The 15756-nt window shown below is 38.6% G+C and overlaps 1 protein-coding gene across 10 annotated transcripts in view; it reads right to left on the bottom strand.

Annotated features, from left to right (window-relative positions):
* The window catches only part of NFIA (nuclear factor I A), a 376639-nt gene that overhangs the window by 178260 nt on the left and 182623 nt on the right, over positions 1-15756 (bottom strand). For all 10 annotated transcript variants that reach the window (XM_043575126.1, XM_043575130.1, XM_043575133.1 and 7 more), the window contains exon 3: positions 4673-4738. In XM_043575126.1, coding sequence (XP_043431061.1) covers positions 4673-4738 — 66 coding nt within the window. The remainder of the gene's footprint in view (positions 1-4672; positions 4739-15756) is intronic.

The raw sequence follows: 15756 nt of genomic DNA, 5'->3' as shown, positions 1-15756 counted from the left end.
AGCAATAATATCTAGTGTAGCGATACAAGGCAGAAGTGACACAAATGAAGGTGGTGACCATGAAAGCCACACTCGACCAATTCTCCCGGGGTTATTTTCAAATTGGCAGGTAGAGCTGGAAATTTTCAAAATCTGGGGCAAGCATCGTGATTAATGGCTTTCCAGTGATTGCAAAGGCCCATCTGAGGGTTTATGCCACCAACATATGCGCGACTACCAGATAAATGAGGAAGAACAAACATGATTAAGCCTAAAGGAAATAATCCAAATACCAACTCCACTTGCCTGTTATAAATATCACATTTTAAAAACCACTAAAATGAGGTTATTAATAGTAGTCTGTGCAGGTGATGAGAGAGAGTAAAGAGGGGAAAAAACATGAGAACACAGCTTTTCTTTTTCTGGCAAGGGAACCCCACATTTTCTTTTTTTAGTTAAGGGTGTTTTCACAGAGAGTCTCAGCGGGGAGGGTGCTCTCAGAGTGCCAATGCTGAACTATGCTATTCCCTCAGACATGGACTCAGTGTGGCCCCACAGAAACGTGACTTGAATTAAGTAGGAGGGTTATTACGTGAGCTTTTTCCTCATTAAGGACCGACCTGATGCACCACAGAATGCAAGAGGACTGTTCACAGGTCCTGTAAATATCGAGCAGTCATCTCAAATATTCTGTCCCATAAATATTTTAAACAGTAGCCAAAGTACCTCATGGGAGTTCACGAACAAAGGTGGTTTGAGTAGATGCTCTAAGTCAAAGTCCAACAATTAAGGCTTATAACCTTCAGGTTCTCTTGAAAAGCCAGAAAGGGGGTTTAAGTAATATGTGAAAGAATTAAATGTGTAATTCCAGTCTGAGCTGAGAACTTCGTCAGAATTTCATTCCCTGTGGTAAGCAAGCATAAGTTAACATGATAGTGTTGCATATCTTTGCTCACACCTGTTCCTGTGAGTGGGGCAGAGGTGATCTGCTATGGACATTAGTATAGCTTCTGGGTTTGTTTGTTTGTTTTTGATATTTGTTTCCTTAAAAACCTCTTGGTAAAATCAACAGTGAGCAGACACTCACAAAATATTTGGGGATAATGAGACCATACTCACCTAATTTATTAATTCTATTCATGAAGCAAATAAATACCAGGTACCTGCTAAGTTCAATGTTGTGCAAGATTGTTTTAAAAGGAATTTGCCATGAACCCGACCCTTAATCAGCTTAGAGTTTTTAATAAGACAGAGTCTATTTGGTTTGTGCCAAGGAAAAAAACTCGGCTAAAATTAAACCCATCTAGGTGGGGTCCCTTCTTTCCAGAATCACCTTTTCTTGCAGTGCTCATTCGGAACATTCTAGCAACTCTGAATCACTTTTGTGGTAGGCGACTCCTCGGAGGTGAAGAAATGTGAGGATTAGTCCACATAATAAAACAGATGTGGCACTGTGGGAATTACGGACAGATTTAAGGAGATGTATGTCTGACGTTCCAGAACAGAGTAGGTACCTACAAAGGATGTCTCTAAAAGTCTTGGTTTATTTCTGACACTACCCCTCTTCCATTCCAAATCTCTGAGCTTCTGGTCTCTCCGATATGTATGCTCTATACAGATATGAGCTTTAACCAAAAGTAGTAATAGCTACTTTTCTTTGAGTCTTTACCGTGAACCCGGCATGATGCTGTTTCATGTACATATTCTTATTTTAATACAAAGTATGTTGTTTTAGTACTCTTACTTTACTGATAAGAAGACGGATATTGGGGCAATAGTTTATTCAAAGTCACCCAGCCATGATTTCATCTGAATTCGGGTGTGTCGGACTCCAGAGGGAGAGTTTTTAATCATTATATATTATACCAACTTTGAGTTTCGGAGATCCTGATATTTTATCTCTGGGCTTCAAATAATTCCTTCAAAATTCCCATCTAATACTCTAATTGGACAAAGATTTGTTTTCTTTTACAGTTGAGTCTTAAGGGAGTACAAGAAAAGAAAGCAAAAATTCCACAGGAAAAACCAGACTAGTTGGACAGGGAAGAAACAGCTGCATCCACTTTAGGTAAAGTTACATGGCCTAGTTTATGGTTTTGGATGAAACGGCATGTTACCATTTGTCTATTCATTCTCCATGGTTTACTAGGAAAATACCATTCGTTTCCCATTACCTTTCTCCTCAAGAGCTAGGATAAAAAGAATATTATTTCCCCTCGCATATATACATAAAGAAGGAGTAATGTGTTCCCGCTTTATTTGAAGACGAGAGTCTGTCCCTTGTTCACCCACCAAGATTCTCAAAGTGCTTAGAGTTTGGTTGATACATTTATGAGAGCTGCCTTTTTAAAAACAAAAATGAAACAAATGAAAACCTTTCAGGAACTTGTCATCCATAGCCTAGGTAATGAAAAAGAAATACCGCTCTTGGTCAAAGCAACACTAGAAAGTTCTCTAATGCATGTAAATACCTGGTCCTCAACTCTTCATTTATTTTCCTCTAGGGATTATGTGTCTTTAGAAAAGAGGTAAAATCACATTTCCTCCAATAACTTCATCTGAGATTGACAAAAGGCAGGTAGAGGATACTGAGTAGGCTGATTTTCCTCTAGGCTAAGCTTCAGTCGAGTTCTCTAAGACAAAGCAGCTTCGACTTTTTTTCTTTGCCATGAATAGAAATTTGAAACATAGGAACTTATTACTTTCTCTTCTAGATACCAATGCTTTCTTTGAACTTAGATACGATCCTCCCGAAATAGTATTGTGGATCCTTGAAGTAGCACCAAGCAATTTGGGGTTAAAAGTGAACTTGGCTAATAGCGCTGTGCCTTTGGCCGAAAAATCCAGGCTCAATCCTGGTTGCTTTTTGGAATGGGAAGCGCACAATATCAGTATTGCAGGCAGCTCCAGAAAGGCATTGCCAGCCTCTCGTGCTCTCAATTTATATTTGCATGTGAACAGCTTGTCGGCCATTTTATGAAGACAGATGAATCGCAGGCCTGCTAGTGGGGCGGCCAGACCTACATACACCAACCACAGACCCGTACGGCCCACAAATTTTTAAAAAGTGAAATGAGAATAAAGTGAATATCTCAGGCAGATTATATAGAAATATAATCTATGAGAAATGAAACGTTCAAGGTATCACCTACAGGTCCAGTGGGAATAAATGATGACACTAATGTCACCTTAAAATGTCAACAAAAAATAAGATAGAGATATTTATGATACTAAAAACAAGACTTCAGGGGTCCCTCTTTTTTTTTTTAATGCTTGCTATGAAAAGACAACTTTGATAAGAAAAATACCATTAAAACACCAGAATGAGAAGGGAATATAAATAGTCAGATAGTCCATATTTAAGGCTAGAATCCATCAATGATATAAGGAATTTACCACACGTGTGAAATGAAACAAATCCTATAAAATTAGTGAGAGGATATCTAATGTGGTAAAAATCCACCACTGCACAATACTGACAGAATTCAGTCTACCTGTCTGTTCCAAAATATCAGATGGAGATCAACAGGGAAAAATGTACAGAACAACAAAAGAGAGACCAGAGGAATGAGCTCACTCTAAGTAGATGAAAAATAAGTACGGTAAGGATGATAATGACAAGAAAAATAATGAGTAATATTGAAGAGCCAACAATTTTTAGTAAACTATATGAATATGTATGTCTCGTTTAGTTCTTCAACAGGTAGGCTATTATTATCTGTTTTTACCATACTATTTTCAAGATGAGGGAAAAGTATACACCCTGAGAGGTTACATAACCTGTTCAATATTACACAAGTAAGAAACAGAAGAGGCAGAATTTGAACACAGTTCTGATGCCACAGCCCGAGCTTTTAAGCCCAATGCCATAGCCCTTCACAGACCCCTCAAGGTCAAGCCTCCCCATTACAGCCTTTAGTATTATCACTGAGGAAGAGCACTCTGGAGTTGTAGGAGATGGTATCTGTAAAAGTACGTAGTACAGCGTTTCCTATATGATAGGCACTGCCGGTTCACTTCTCAGCTTTTATTGAAACCGATGGTTTTACTCAATCTTAAATTCCAACCTATGGCCATCTGTTTTGTACTTGGAGCACATACCACAAATTTAGTATTTTACCGGACATGATCACATTTGTATAGAATGTGTGTGCATTCTATGTTAATCAGGTTTCTGCAACAGAAAATTTATAGAATTCTGCAATTTAGGAATTTAATGCTGCCATGTACTGTTTTATTTCAGACAAGTTAAAGTGGAAAATCCTCCAAAGGCAGAGATCGTTTTCTGAAAGCACTTAGGAAAGGGCTGAGCTCTGAAAAGGCTACAAAAATATTTGTCGGTCAATGACTTGTATCACCAGGGAAGAAGATCGCGGGGCACCTGCCACCTCAGAAGGAACTAAAATGAAACCAACAGACTGTGGCTCCTCACTTGTGCTGTAGAAGATTCTGATTTGGTAAAGCAACCCCACCTCTCACAGTCCGGTTCTCACGAGAACCCTGACGGTGCTTGGGAGTGGGGTGGAGGAAGGCTTGGGGCTGCTAGAATGACCCAGAGAACTCCCTGACTCCTCAGAGTTGTTCCTACTGTGAGCTGCCCATCAGGCAGACCCCAAATCCTTGTACTCGGTTGGCTCTTGGCTACTGTTGGACTCTGAAAACAGCAGCAACTAGAGTCCCCAACTACACTTACCATTTTCTGGCTGGTCCTTAATGTCAGCGTCACTTGGCTGGCTGGGACTTTCAGATTGACTTGAATCTGAAAAACATAAAAAAATACAGCCAAAAATTACAGGGTCTGTGAGGGAAAAGTGGATCAGAAGTGCCAGACTTTCTCAAAAAGTTCAGCATGTAAAGTAGGAATGAGAACGTTATAGAAATGATAAGATGAATGAAAACAAAAGGTGGGGGGGGGGGGGGAGAAAGGGAAAAGAAGGCAGCAACAGCAGCAGCAGCCCGTGCCTTTAGAGAGGATGCTCCATTCTGGGTATGCCTCCAGCGGCGTTTGGCTTGCGCCAGATCATAACTTGAAACTCCTCAGAAACCATCCTCTTAACAGAGAAGCCATTTCCAAACTGCTCTTCTCCATTATTTATACACTAGAGTCTGATAAAGACTTCATCCTTCATTACACACATCTGAAGCTTGATTCAGAACATAATAAAGTGTCAAAACATATTTTGAAGCTGGTATATAAAAGCAACCCAAACAACAGTAACAAGTTCTGTTGATATTTAGCTCTGTATTCTAGCAACAGACTATGCAGACTAACACCATTAAATACAAGAGTCCTAATATTCTAGCGCATTTACTTGAAATCGCAGGATAACTCAAAGGCATCTTTCCTGAATGCTACACGTTTCCTCCTCCGCTTTATAAGTATCATTTTCCTCTCGTACCAACGCCTCCAGGAGCTCCTAAGAGGGCTTGTTAGCAAAAACAGGTCCTTGCACACCTTCACTGAATTCCATTTATTTTTTGCTTAAAAAATACAATTATTTTCCAAACTAAAAAATTAATTCAGTTAATTTCTAAATGGGATGATTTTTTAAAATAACATTTAATTTTTAAAAAAGATAAAATTCAGTTAGAGCAAAGGAATTTCATAGAATCAGAAGTAAACATACTTAGACATTTCTTGGAGAGAGGAGACAAAAATCAGGCAAAATATTTCCAGGGTAAACTTTTGTAATGTGAAACATATTCTGGGACTTGAAACGGTATATAACATGATCTAAAAACAAACAACCTGCCCCCTTTTTTAAAGAAAAGCCTCTCTATCTATGGAAAATTTGGCTAATAACTTTACCTGGGCCTCACAGGGTTAGAATTGGCTGTCTAAAGTTTGACCACATTTCAGCAAGAAGTTCAGTGCAAGATCAAAAGGTCATGACACTTAACTATGATTAAACTGAAAATACCACTTCTATTTCAACAGCGTTGTAAGCATTACTATTCTCTTTCTTGGAGATACTGCAAAAAAGAAGTAGCGTTCCTAGTTATCCTAGGCCAAGAAATGCTAATTTATTACTTTAGAAAGGCTCTCTGCTTTTAAGCAAATGAGGATTTTAATTACAGGGAAGTACTATAAGGAAAATGTCTACTTTTAAGTTTCCAAATGATCTTAACCTGGTGACTAGAGCAAAAATCCTATGTTGATCCAAAGGTGCAAATAAAAAAAGACGTGAAGATGTGAGTTTTTATTTAAGTCTGGCCAAGTGATTGCTTTCATCACTTTGTAACAATTGTCATGGTGAACACACACACACAAAAGCATGACAGGTCAAAAAGGCTTCAGATATCCCACAGAATGATCACCCAAGTTAAGTATGGAGCCTGCACTGAAAATTGGGAATGCAAATTTATGTTGGACCGTATTTGAAATTTTAACTCCATAAATTACCATTACTTTTACAGCAAACAATTAAAAAATATGGCATGACTACCTTCTCTTTTTCTAAAGAAAGATCCTACAATTTTGCCATTAAAAATTACAATTAAATATTCTGAGAAGTCTTTCAACATGTTTTAGGAGAAAGGCATACTTTGATTATTTTTGTCCTAGAAAATTTCAAATCATTAATATCCATAATTAAATTTAAAAAAACTTAAATTTTGTTTTAGGGAAAGCTGAAATTCTTCTTGATCATATCCCAGAAAGGATCCATAAAATTCTGCCAAACAGAACATTTATGTTGTAGTAATACTAGCAAATCTAACTTTCCATATGACAGCTTAGCCCAACGACATTCTTCTAGGTGTATCTTTACAATGAATCACCTCGTGAACAAACAGAGAAACATGTTTCATCTCAATTAATTTAAATATGCAAGAGCCAATTACTTCTCTGATACTTACCCACTATTATTAAGACAAGGAGGATAAAGAGATCAAAAAAATGTTTTTTAATAATAGAGAAGTGGACTTCTTTGTTCTCTTTTCTTTTACATTTGGTTCACCATCCTATCTTTATAGAAACATAACATGATTAGAGAAAACATGGACGGCAACAGAAGGTGGCTGTAGGTCTGTTCAAAGAAAGTTTAAAATTCCAGGCCCCAGAAATAGGAGCAAATAAACAGAAAATGACCGAGAGGCAAGAAAAGACTGAGAGTTGGTCGGAAAGGGGCTGAAGCGCTCTTGTGAAAGCTCAGATACATACACTGGAGGAGGCATCTAGCCAAACTGAAAACGGAATTTAATTTCTCCAGTTTTATTCGAAAGCTGGAGACACTGTTATCCACCGAGGACAGCACACTAAAGCACAGCATCCTGGTAAGGGATAGGCAGAGCCAAAGATCTACAAGGAAATGTAAATGATCCAAAAATTTCTGTAATTATTTCCTACTACAGGCTGTTTCATGCCGTTTCTTTTTTGAACCAACAAGGAACAAAACTACCCAGTCCCGGGGCTATTCTATGCGGAGGATGCATGGACACTTTCCCTGGTATTGCAAAAGGTCACCGATGCTGCTAGGTATGGAGCCAACCAGATGACCAAAATTACAAATTAATTTCTACCCGTGCATAATTGATATAAATGAAAGATTTCTTTTGTAAGCATTTACATTAAAACACTCTCATGAAGGTTAACAATTAATTTCTCTTTTATACTTGGTAAGGACCTGTCGGAAGCCTAGGTTAGCTTTATAGCTTATTTTTTTGGACAATTCTCACTTGGTCAGTTGATTCCCACCTCCAGAAATAATTGGAGGCCCCAGAAAACAGATACAACAGCATGGAATTGGATGCCATATCTCATAGCTTCTATCATATATCTGGCAGTGACTTCCTCTGGTTCTCTGGTTGAAAGCCAGAAGATCTGTATATTACAATGAAGAGAATATTATTTAAAGTATGTTTAAATGATGGAGTTGGAAATGCTATTGTAAGGAAGTACATTAGGGTCATCAATTTTTTTCCCATCTAGAGACTTGCTTTTTGTTTAAGGAATCTCAGACTTCAACCTAACCTTGAAAAGCAATGTTTCTTTTGGTTTTTAAAAAATTTATGAGCAGAAACTTAAACCTAAAATAGACAGGGTTTGCATATAGGAGGCTGGGTTGAGACCTCTTAATTGAACTGGTAGCCATCTATCTATGCATTTTTATGGCGCCTACAGCTATATTGCTGGAGTGCTCAGACAAAGATATTTCACTATCAATATAATCACTGGGGAAAGGAATAAAATAAATCCTAATGCCTACATATTAGTCTCTGCTTCCATAAGCTTGTGCAATGCAAGAACAGAAGCCATGTACTGGATTTGCTACTTATTCAGCTGCCCCAACCTCAGTTCTGCTCCCCCTCAGCATGGACTTCCAGAGAACATTCCTTTTGGAAAGGGGAAGAATGACAAAAACATGTCAGTATGGTAAAACTGGGCAGGAAAAAAGAAATACAGATCTCACTTCTGTGTCGTTTATGTTCTTTAGGCACGGAGCAGAGGTGGGATGTTGCTAAATCTTCCCTGTGCTCGACTTAGCATCCAACTTTCTCCTCTCCGCTCCTTTCACTGTACATACATCTCTTATGGTAAGCTTTATACTATGTTATACTAAGGTGATCTTACATGATCTCCTATGAGAATTTGGGTTCCCTAAGAAAAGAGTTCCTTTCTGGGGCACCTGGGTGGCTCAGTTGGTTGAATGTCTGACTTCAGCTCAGGTCATGACCTTGTGGTTCGTGAGTTCAAGCCCCACGTCGGGCTCACTGCTGTCAGCCTGTCAGTGCAGAGCCTGCTTGGGATCCCCTGTCCCCCTCTCTCTTCCCCTCCCCTGTTTGTGCTTTCCCAAAAATAAATATTAAAAAAAAAAGAAAGAAAGAAAAGAGTTCCTTTCTTATTCTTGTCTTATCCCCAGTACCTTCCAAGGGTGCCTGGCCTGCCCAAGGATTCACTAACTGCTGAAATAAAGAGATGAATTTTGAATAAGATAAACTTGTCGTTCAGCTTTCTAACACTGGGATGCTGCCAACAACTGAAAAACATACTAAATTCACACTTAAAAGGAGACTGGGACTCTCATAAAATGAGGAAGGAGGGCAGAAAAGGACTTTACTTCTGCTTGATGTTCCCCTTCATTGGACCTGGCAAGAGAGAGACAGGCACTTGCCTCTGGTTCGGGGGTGGGAAATATTGCCCAGTGTTTAGAAGTTGCAGACAATCACCTCCTATGATCCTCTGGCCAACACTGCACGAGAGGCTTCTCGGAATAACAAGAGGGGAGGACAGTGTCTGACACCTAGGAGGCCTCCCAGAAATGTGTACAATCTGAAACGATGGACGACACAGGACCTTTTCACACATGCAAAGAATATAAAGCTAAGAGAAATCTGCCGATTTCTAACACCCGAAGAGTATACCAACATCCCAGGGACTTCTGTGAACAGTTGATAAAGGAAGGGCAGACCTGCGGTGGTGAAGAACCCTTCCCACCCTGAAACAAACCAATGTAATTCCTATTCAGTTAACATGATATCAACAAAAGTCGATGGACCATGAGAGTAAAATTCTGTTTCCACTAGAAAAATAATTTAGCCTAAGTTTCAACCTCCTGACCTGCTTTGGCTAAAAATGAAGTTTGAAAAGCCTCTGTTAAACTTCTGTGTCCAGTTCTAAATCTCCTAAGTTTAAAGGTGAAATGAAGAAGCCAGAAGGCATCGAAGAACATAAATGAGTTAGCCAAATGAAAGAAATAAAGTGAAAATTCCACCTAACAGAGTTTGGAGTTGTGATGTGTAAAGAAAAGGCAAAGACAGGAATGAGTGCTTTGCGGCAAATAAATGAAGAGTTAGGAGCATTTCAAGAAGACAAGAAAATAAGGAAAGGGGGTGATTATACTCTGAATATAATTAACAGTTACATTCCACAACTGCAGCCCTTAAAGATATTTAAAAAATTAGGTTAAGTTTTATTTCTTATGGTTCAGGAAGACAGAGTTCTTTGCAAAAGAGTCCGGCCAAAGGACACCAAGATTCATTTTTCTACATCCATGATGTTATAATAGAAAAATAATTCTCCTTCTGATTGCTACTTTGTTTAGAATTGCTCTACTGTGACCATCCGGTATCATAACATGTTATGATAGTAAAGAAATCTGGAAAGTCAAATGGCTATGATAGTCACATTTGTTTATTAGTCATATTATAGTTACAGTTATAAAAGAAATACGACTTTATAATATTTAAGACGATTGTCTTTTCTTTTTTTCCAGTCTCACCTTAAAAGACTCAGGTGTAAGGAAATATTTGACCTTAAAGACTCAGGTATAAGGAAATATTTGAAAAACATTTATTTGAGAATGTAGAATGTCAGTGTATAGGTGCACATATGTAGATACAATTTGTAGCTTACATGTGAACACTGATGAATACAGTACCATCAGCTAAATCTAACATTATCCATCATGGTCTGGAGAAGAGCAAACAGAAATTTATAATACCATCATTCAGTCTGGGGCCTCTAAATATATTCAATTATTATTAGCTTTCCAGAGAATGGCAAAAATCCTTTAAGCTCTGTGAATAACCAAACCAAAATTTAATGTCCATTGTTGTCCACAATTGTGACCCACTTAATGAAACATTAACATACAATAACTTAGTTTTTAACACAGATAAATCATGAAGTGAGTCACAACGTGAAAGTTTTCTTAGCTTTAAAAATGGAAACATTCCCCGGTCCTTTAAGTGGGAAGTCTTATCTTTATTGTATTTAAAATACAAACTTGGATCTCCATAACTTTCCCAGGAAGCTAGAAAGGAGTGTTTGTATGGATATGTGCATGTGCCTGATAACCACAGCAATCGAAGTACGCAAAGTTCTTCAGCAGAAGGGAGATGGGGAGACGTAGCAGAGGAAAAACAACTCGTTCCAAAAGAACTAGGCTAGGGTGCTCACGTGGGTCTTCTCCTCTAATCCAGACTCAGGCGGAGGGGGCAGGCTGTGTTCAGGCGGCAGTGACTTGGAAGGGCTCCCCCAGACCACCCTGGGAGCTGCCAGCTGCTCAGGACATCCACCTCTTAGACATTCCCCTGGATAGCAGTTTTAGGGCATACTTATGAGTGTTACACAATCTAGGTTACTACCATTTCTTTTCCTTGAAACTTTTCTTTTTTAATGCCTTTCTGAAGGAGAATTTGTGAAATATTAAGTTTGCAGGAATTCGAGTTTTTGGCATTAGTACTGGTATTCAGAGCCCATCTGTTTGGTCGGGACTGTGTATGATGATGAGGCCGTTAGGATGAAGGGTTAGTCAACTGTCTTATCACCTACTCATAAATGTGTTATTTTTCTATGTGCACAAGGAGGTTGCGGAATGATACAGTTTTAACACGTTGAGAAAAAAATAAAATGGCGTAACTATTGTGTTATGACAGTGAGGGGGAATCATTTCTAAGCTTTAAAAATTACAAATTCAGTCACTCTGAAAGTAACGACAAAATGACTCAATCCTAAACCTTCAATCTTTGCATGAGGCTGATTTCAAGTAATGATCAGCGTTTTCAATGAAGTTATAAATGAAGTCGATGGCAAGAATAGGATTCTGAAAGATATGCAAGCACGACGCTAAATTTGTAATTTCTTACATTTTCTTCGATGAGGGTCTGTGACTAAAATAAGCTATAGTATTTAGATCATCATTTTGAGTTTTGTTTTTCCCATAACAGGAAATGTGATGGTAACCTGTTGATCAATTCAGAACTCCAAAGTTACTGTGTCAACCTGTTCACCAACCCACTCATGTGTAAACAAAGGCCTGCTTAAAAAGCCCTCGCATCCCTTTTTAGCCACTTTTGTCACAAACAAAATTGATTGTAACAGTAAGTTGTTGGAGTTCTTAAACAGAAGAATATATGCTTGAAGGTTACTCATATAGTCACCTACACCACTTAAAACAGAAAAGTTGCCTGTGTACTTTCATGTTATAAAAACAAACATGTCAAATGAAAATGAGGCATAATTGAGTTATAGTCTATATGCATTATTTTCCTGTATCTGACTATCTATAAAGAAATTTATTACAATGACAAAATGCCCTCTGTCAAGGAAAACCAGGCTATTTAAGTTTAGGATATACACTAAATATTAGCTTTTCTTGCATTCATATTTCATTACCAAAAGGAGTACGGAATGATTGACCAAAAAAAATGGCGTCTTACAAAATCTCAGCTACACAATTTAACTGCTCTTGATCTCAGTTTCTTCATCTGTAAAATGGGGACACTAACTACCATTTTGCCTTACTTAACAGGATTGCTGCAGAGATCAAATAAAAAAATACAACAAAACCTGGTTTTAAAACTATAAGGTCCTCTCCTCCCCCAAATGTACATTTACCACGACAGTATAAATCTTCCCATCGATATGAGTTTTTGTTTCTTTTTAAAAATCAGTCCAACCCATGCATGATGTGATTCTGGTATAAAACATCAGCACCACAGACCTGGTTTTAAAGAAAAGGTTCTTAATTCCCATATACTGGGAAAGAGATTATCTCTGCTAATGGAAATGTAAATCTCAGCTTGCCGTTGTTTATTCCAGACAGACATTTGTGTGTTAAGTCTGTTTATCAGGCAACACTTTGTCTAAGCCAGGAAGTAGTCAGTCTTTGTAACAAGATGTATGCAAATGAATTTCCCATGAGTCTCTGCAGCAAACTGTAGCAAGAAAAAAAAAAAATTCCTTGTTACTTTACCAGCAAGAAGCTACCTCAAAAGTAGACTAGAGACAGAACTATGAGCTAGACTATGCTGATTAGTTTAAATGAGTCCTAAACATGTGCTCACAGTCTGTTGCTCTTTATTCTAAGCAGACTTGGTGTATTACATCTGTTTATCAGACAACACTCTGTCTGGGTATTCGGGCTTTGTAACCTGTGTGAAAATGAACGGTGACTGTAATCCCATGAAATAACCTGTCTGAGGCAAAACTCCAAACCTCCCATCACTTTAAGAATCCCCACCAACAGAAGCTCCCATGAGACCTTTGAAACCTTACAAAAATTCCCTGAGCTCTAACTTTTTATCCACCTTCTATCTTAAATAACTTTTCTACATTCATTCGCTCTCCTGAGGGCATGACAGACTCAGGACAGAATGGTCAGTTTTTATCATGCAACATGGACTGATTAAAAAAACACATAAACTGCTAATATGCCCTACCTAATGATCAAAAAAATAGATTTTTAAAAAAGAAAATACTTTTCTAGCATAATAAAAATGAATTTATTCTTTAACCCTATTATTATTTACCCTGGGATCTTTTCTTTTTTTTTTTAATCCTAATATAACCAACTTTTAAAAAAATCTATACATGAAGCATTGAACAGTATATTTCTTTTCTTTTTGTTTTTCTTGTTGGTTTTCTTCAGGGTTTGAAAACCTTACCAAAGGAATCGAATTGGTCTAGCTTGTCTTCCTAGACAAAATAAACACTTTAGGACTCGACTTGTTTGTATTCTCCTCAGTGGTGCTGTATGCATCAGCAGCTAAAAACAAAGAAACTTTTTAGCTGTTCAGACAAAATGCAGAAGCTTCCCAAACAAGGAGGCAAGGGAGGGGGCATGGTTGGAGGGGAGGGTGGGGGTGAAGTGTGCAGAAAGTCTGACAGTCCATTCAGTACAGGGATGATGGCTATAATGCATCCAGGGGCCCCTTGCTAATTAAATATGCATTGGCACAGTTCTGATCAATGCAAGCCATGGATCAGGTGACACACCTGCAAAATCTGGAGTCCAGAGCTCCCAGGAAAAGGGAAAATAGTCTTGTCTCCTTATCTTTGTTTTCAAAGGCTCTCAATTTCTGTGCTTAGATATCTAATTTAATTCTCTCACCCCTCAGCAAACTGGATTAGGGAAGTCAATACTGCCTTTGTGCATCGACAGGAAAACACAGCTTTCCTTTTATTCAATTTAGCTATGACCTTTAGACAAAGATAATGACAACTGTCTAAAAGTAAGGTTAAGGCCTCACGAAGAAGACCCCCAGAGCTCAGGCCCCCACGGAATTTGGGATGACAAGGTGGTGGGTGTGTTGTGATCTTTTCCTGCTTGGAAAGGCAAAAGGGAGGAAAGGGGATTAAGAGTGGGTGTGGGGGGAGGCGAGGGATGAGGTACACATAGAAAAACTCAAGGGGAAGAGATTTAAATCCACTGACTGTACAACTGAACTCTCAATCAGATGACTGGACCCTGTCACATCCGTACCAGAAAGTACTTCTGTGAACAACAGGAGTCAGAATGGCATAGCAACAATTTGCCTAAAAAAAAAATGCAGACACCTTTATGAGAGGGTTAAAGTTTCTGTGGTTGGGTAAATCAGGAAGTTTGGGGGGGGTGGTCTTTTGTTTCTTTTTGGTCTTTCCCCTGAAGCATTTGAGAAAACAGGACTGTCTATCAGTGTGTGCGGAGTTCCACTACTGGTGAGAGATAGAACTAGAGATTTTGGACAAGCCTGGGATTCTGCAGTGTTAGCAATGTTCACACCACTACTCCTAATCAAAGGGGAAAATGATACTGGGACATTCTCCTGAAGAGTACTGCTTCCTTTTAGTTCCTTGTCATTGGGCCTACTATTCCATTCATTAATTCATTGCATTCATTAATCCATCTACTGCCTGCCTTTCACCTTGTCTACCAAGAGACACAAAATGAAAAATAAAATTATTGTTTATTTTTGAGAGAGAGAGAGAGAGAGAGAGAGAGAGAGAGAGAGAGAGAGAGAGCAGGGGCAAGTGGGGGAGGAGCAGAGAGAGAGGGAGACACAGAATCCAAAGCAGGCTCCAGGCTCTGAGCGCTCAGCACAGAGCCCGACGCGGGGCTCGAATTCACGAATGGTGAGATCATGATCTCAGCTGAAGTCTGATGCTTAACCGACTGAGCCACCCAGGTGCCCCAAGAGACACAAAATTTTCTCTGTTCTCAAGGAGCGCTCAGTCTATCTGGGTAATAATAATACAATCAAGATTCTCTGGCATCTCCTCTTGATTAAGTCCTGTCTCCTGATGAAATCAACGTACAGCAACATGTTATTGTGCACATTGTAATTGCTTTTATTCTCTTACTGTTAGCAGGAATCAGTACCACTAAAGGTAGCCTTGTAACAAAATTTACAGGATCCTGGTTACTAACTAACTATTGGTGGTAATGGCTGGAATTTGTTTTTCTAGTGAGATACAGGAAGTTTCGGCAGAGTCCTTTTAAAAGAAATAGGGAGCTATTATTATATAATTATCATTGTGGGGCATGGTGTAAAATACCAAAATAGTTTTTGAAAGTAAGATTTTCCCTGTAGAAACAATTTCATTGATAGTACCGAATGCTATTCCTAATCAGGCCTGGTGTCCTCCCTTTTAATAGAAACAACAGCTCTAACAGAGGCAACTGTGGTACAAGTGAAAGACAGAAAGGTTTTCGCAAGCCTGGGTCTGAGTCCTTTCTCGGCAATCGGGCAAGTCTCGTTGCTTCTCTTCATCTTTTGAGCGCCTGAGTTTCAAGACGAGAAGAACTAAATGGCATTATTTACAATGCCTTGTGAATTATAAGAGTGATAATTCTCTAACTGCACACTGCACAGAAGCAGGTTTTCTAAAGTGTATAAACTGGTGGAAAAATCACATTGACTACCCACTTTTATTTCCTGCCTCATTATTTTATTGCCAGATAGCACAGTATCTAGAGCATACAGGTACTAATAAATGTTTACTGAAATGGAACTGAAATCAGAAGGTGAAAAAAATAGCTCTTTTAGAGCCATGAAATAAACCAGGGCTTATCT

Source organism: Prionailurus bengalensis, chromosome C1 (assembly GCF_016509475.1).
Source record: "Prionailurus bengalensis isolate Pbe53 chromosome C1, Fcat_Pben_1.1_paternal_pri, whole genome shotgun sequence".
Taxonomy (NCBI): Eukaryota; Metazoa; Chordata; class Mammalia; order Carnivora; family Felidae; genus Prionailurus; species Prionailurus bengalensis.
This window is presented reverse-complemented; position numbering and strand designations above follow the sequence as displayed.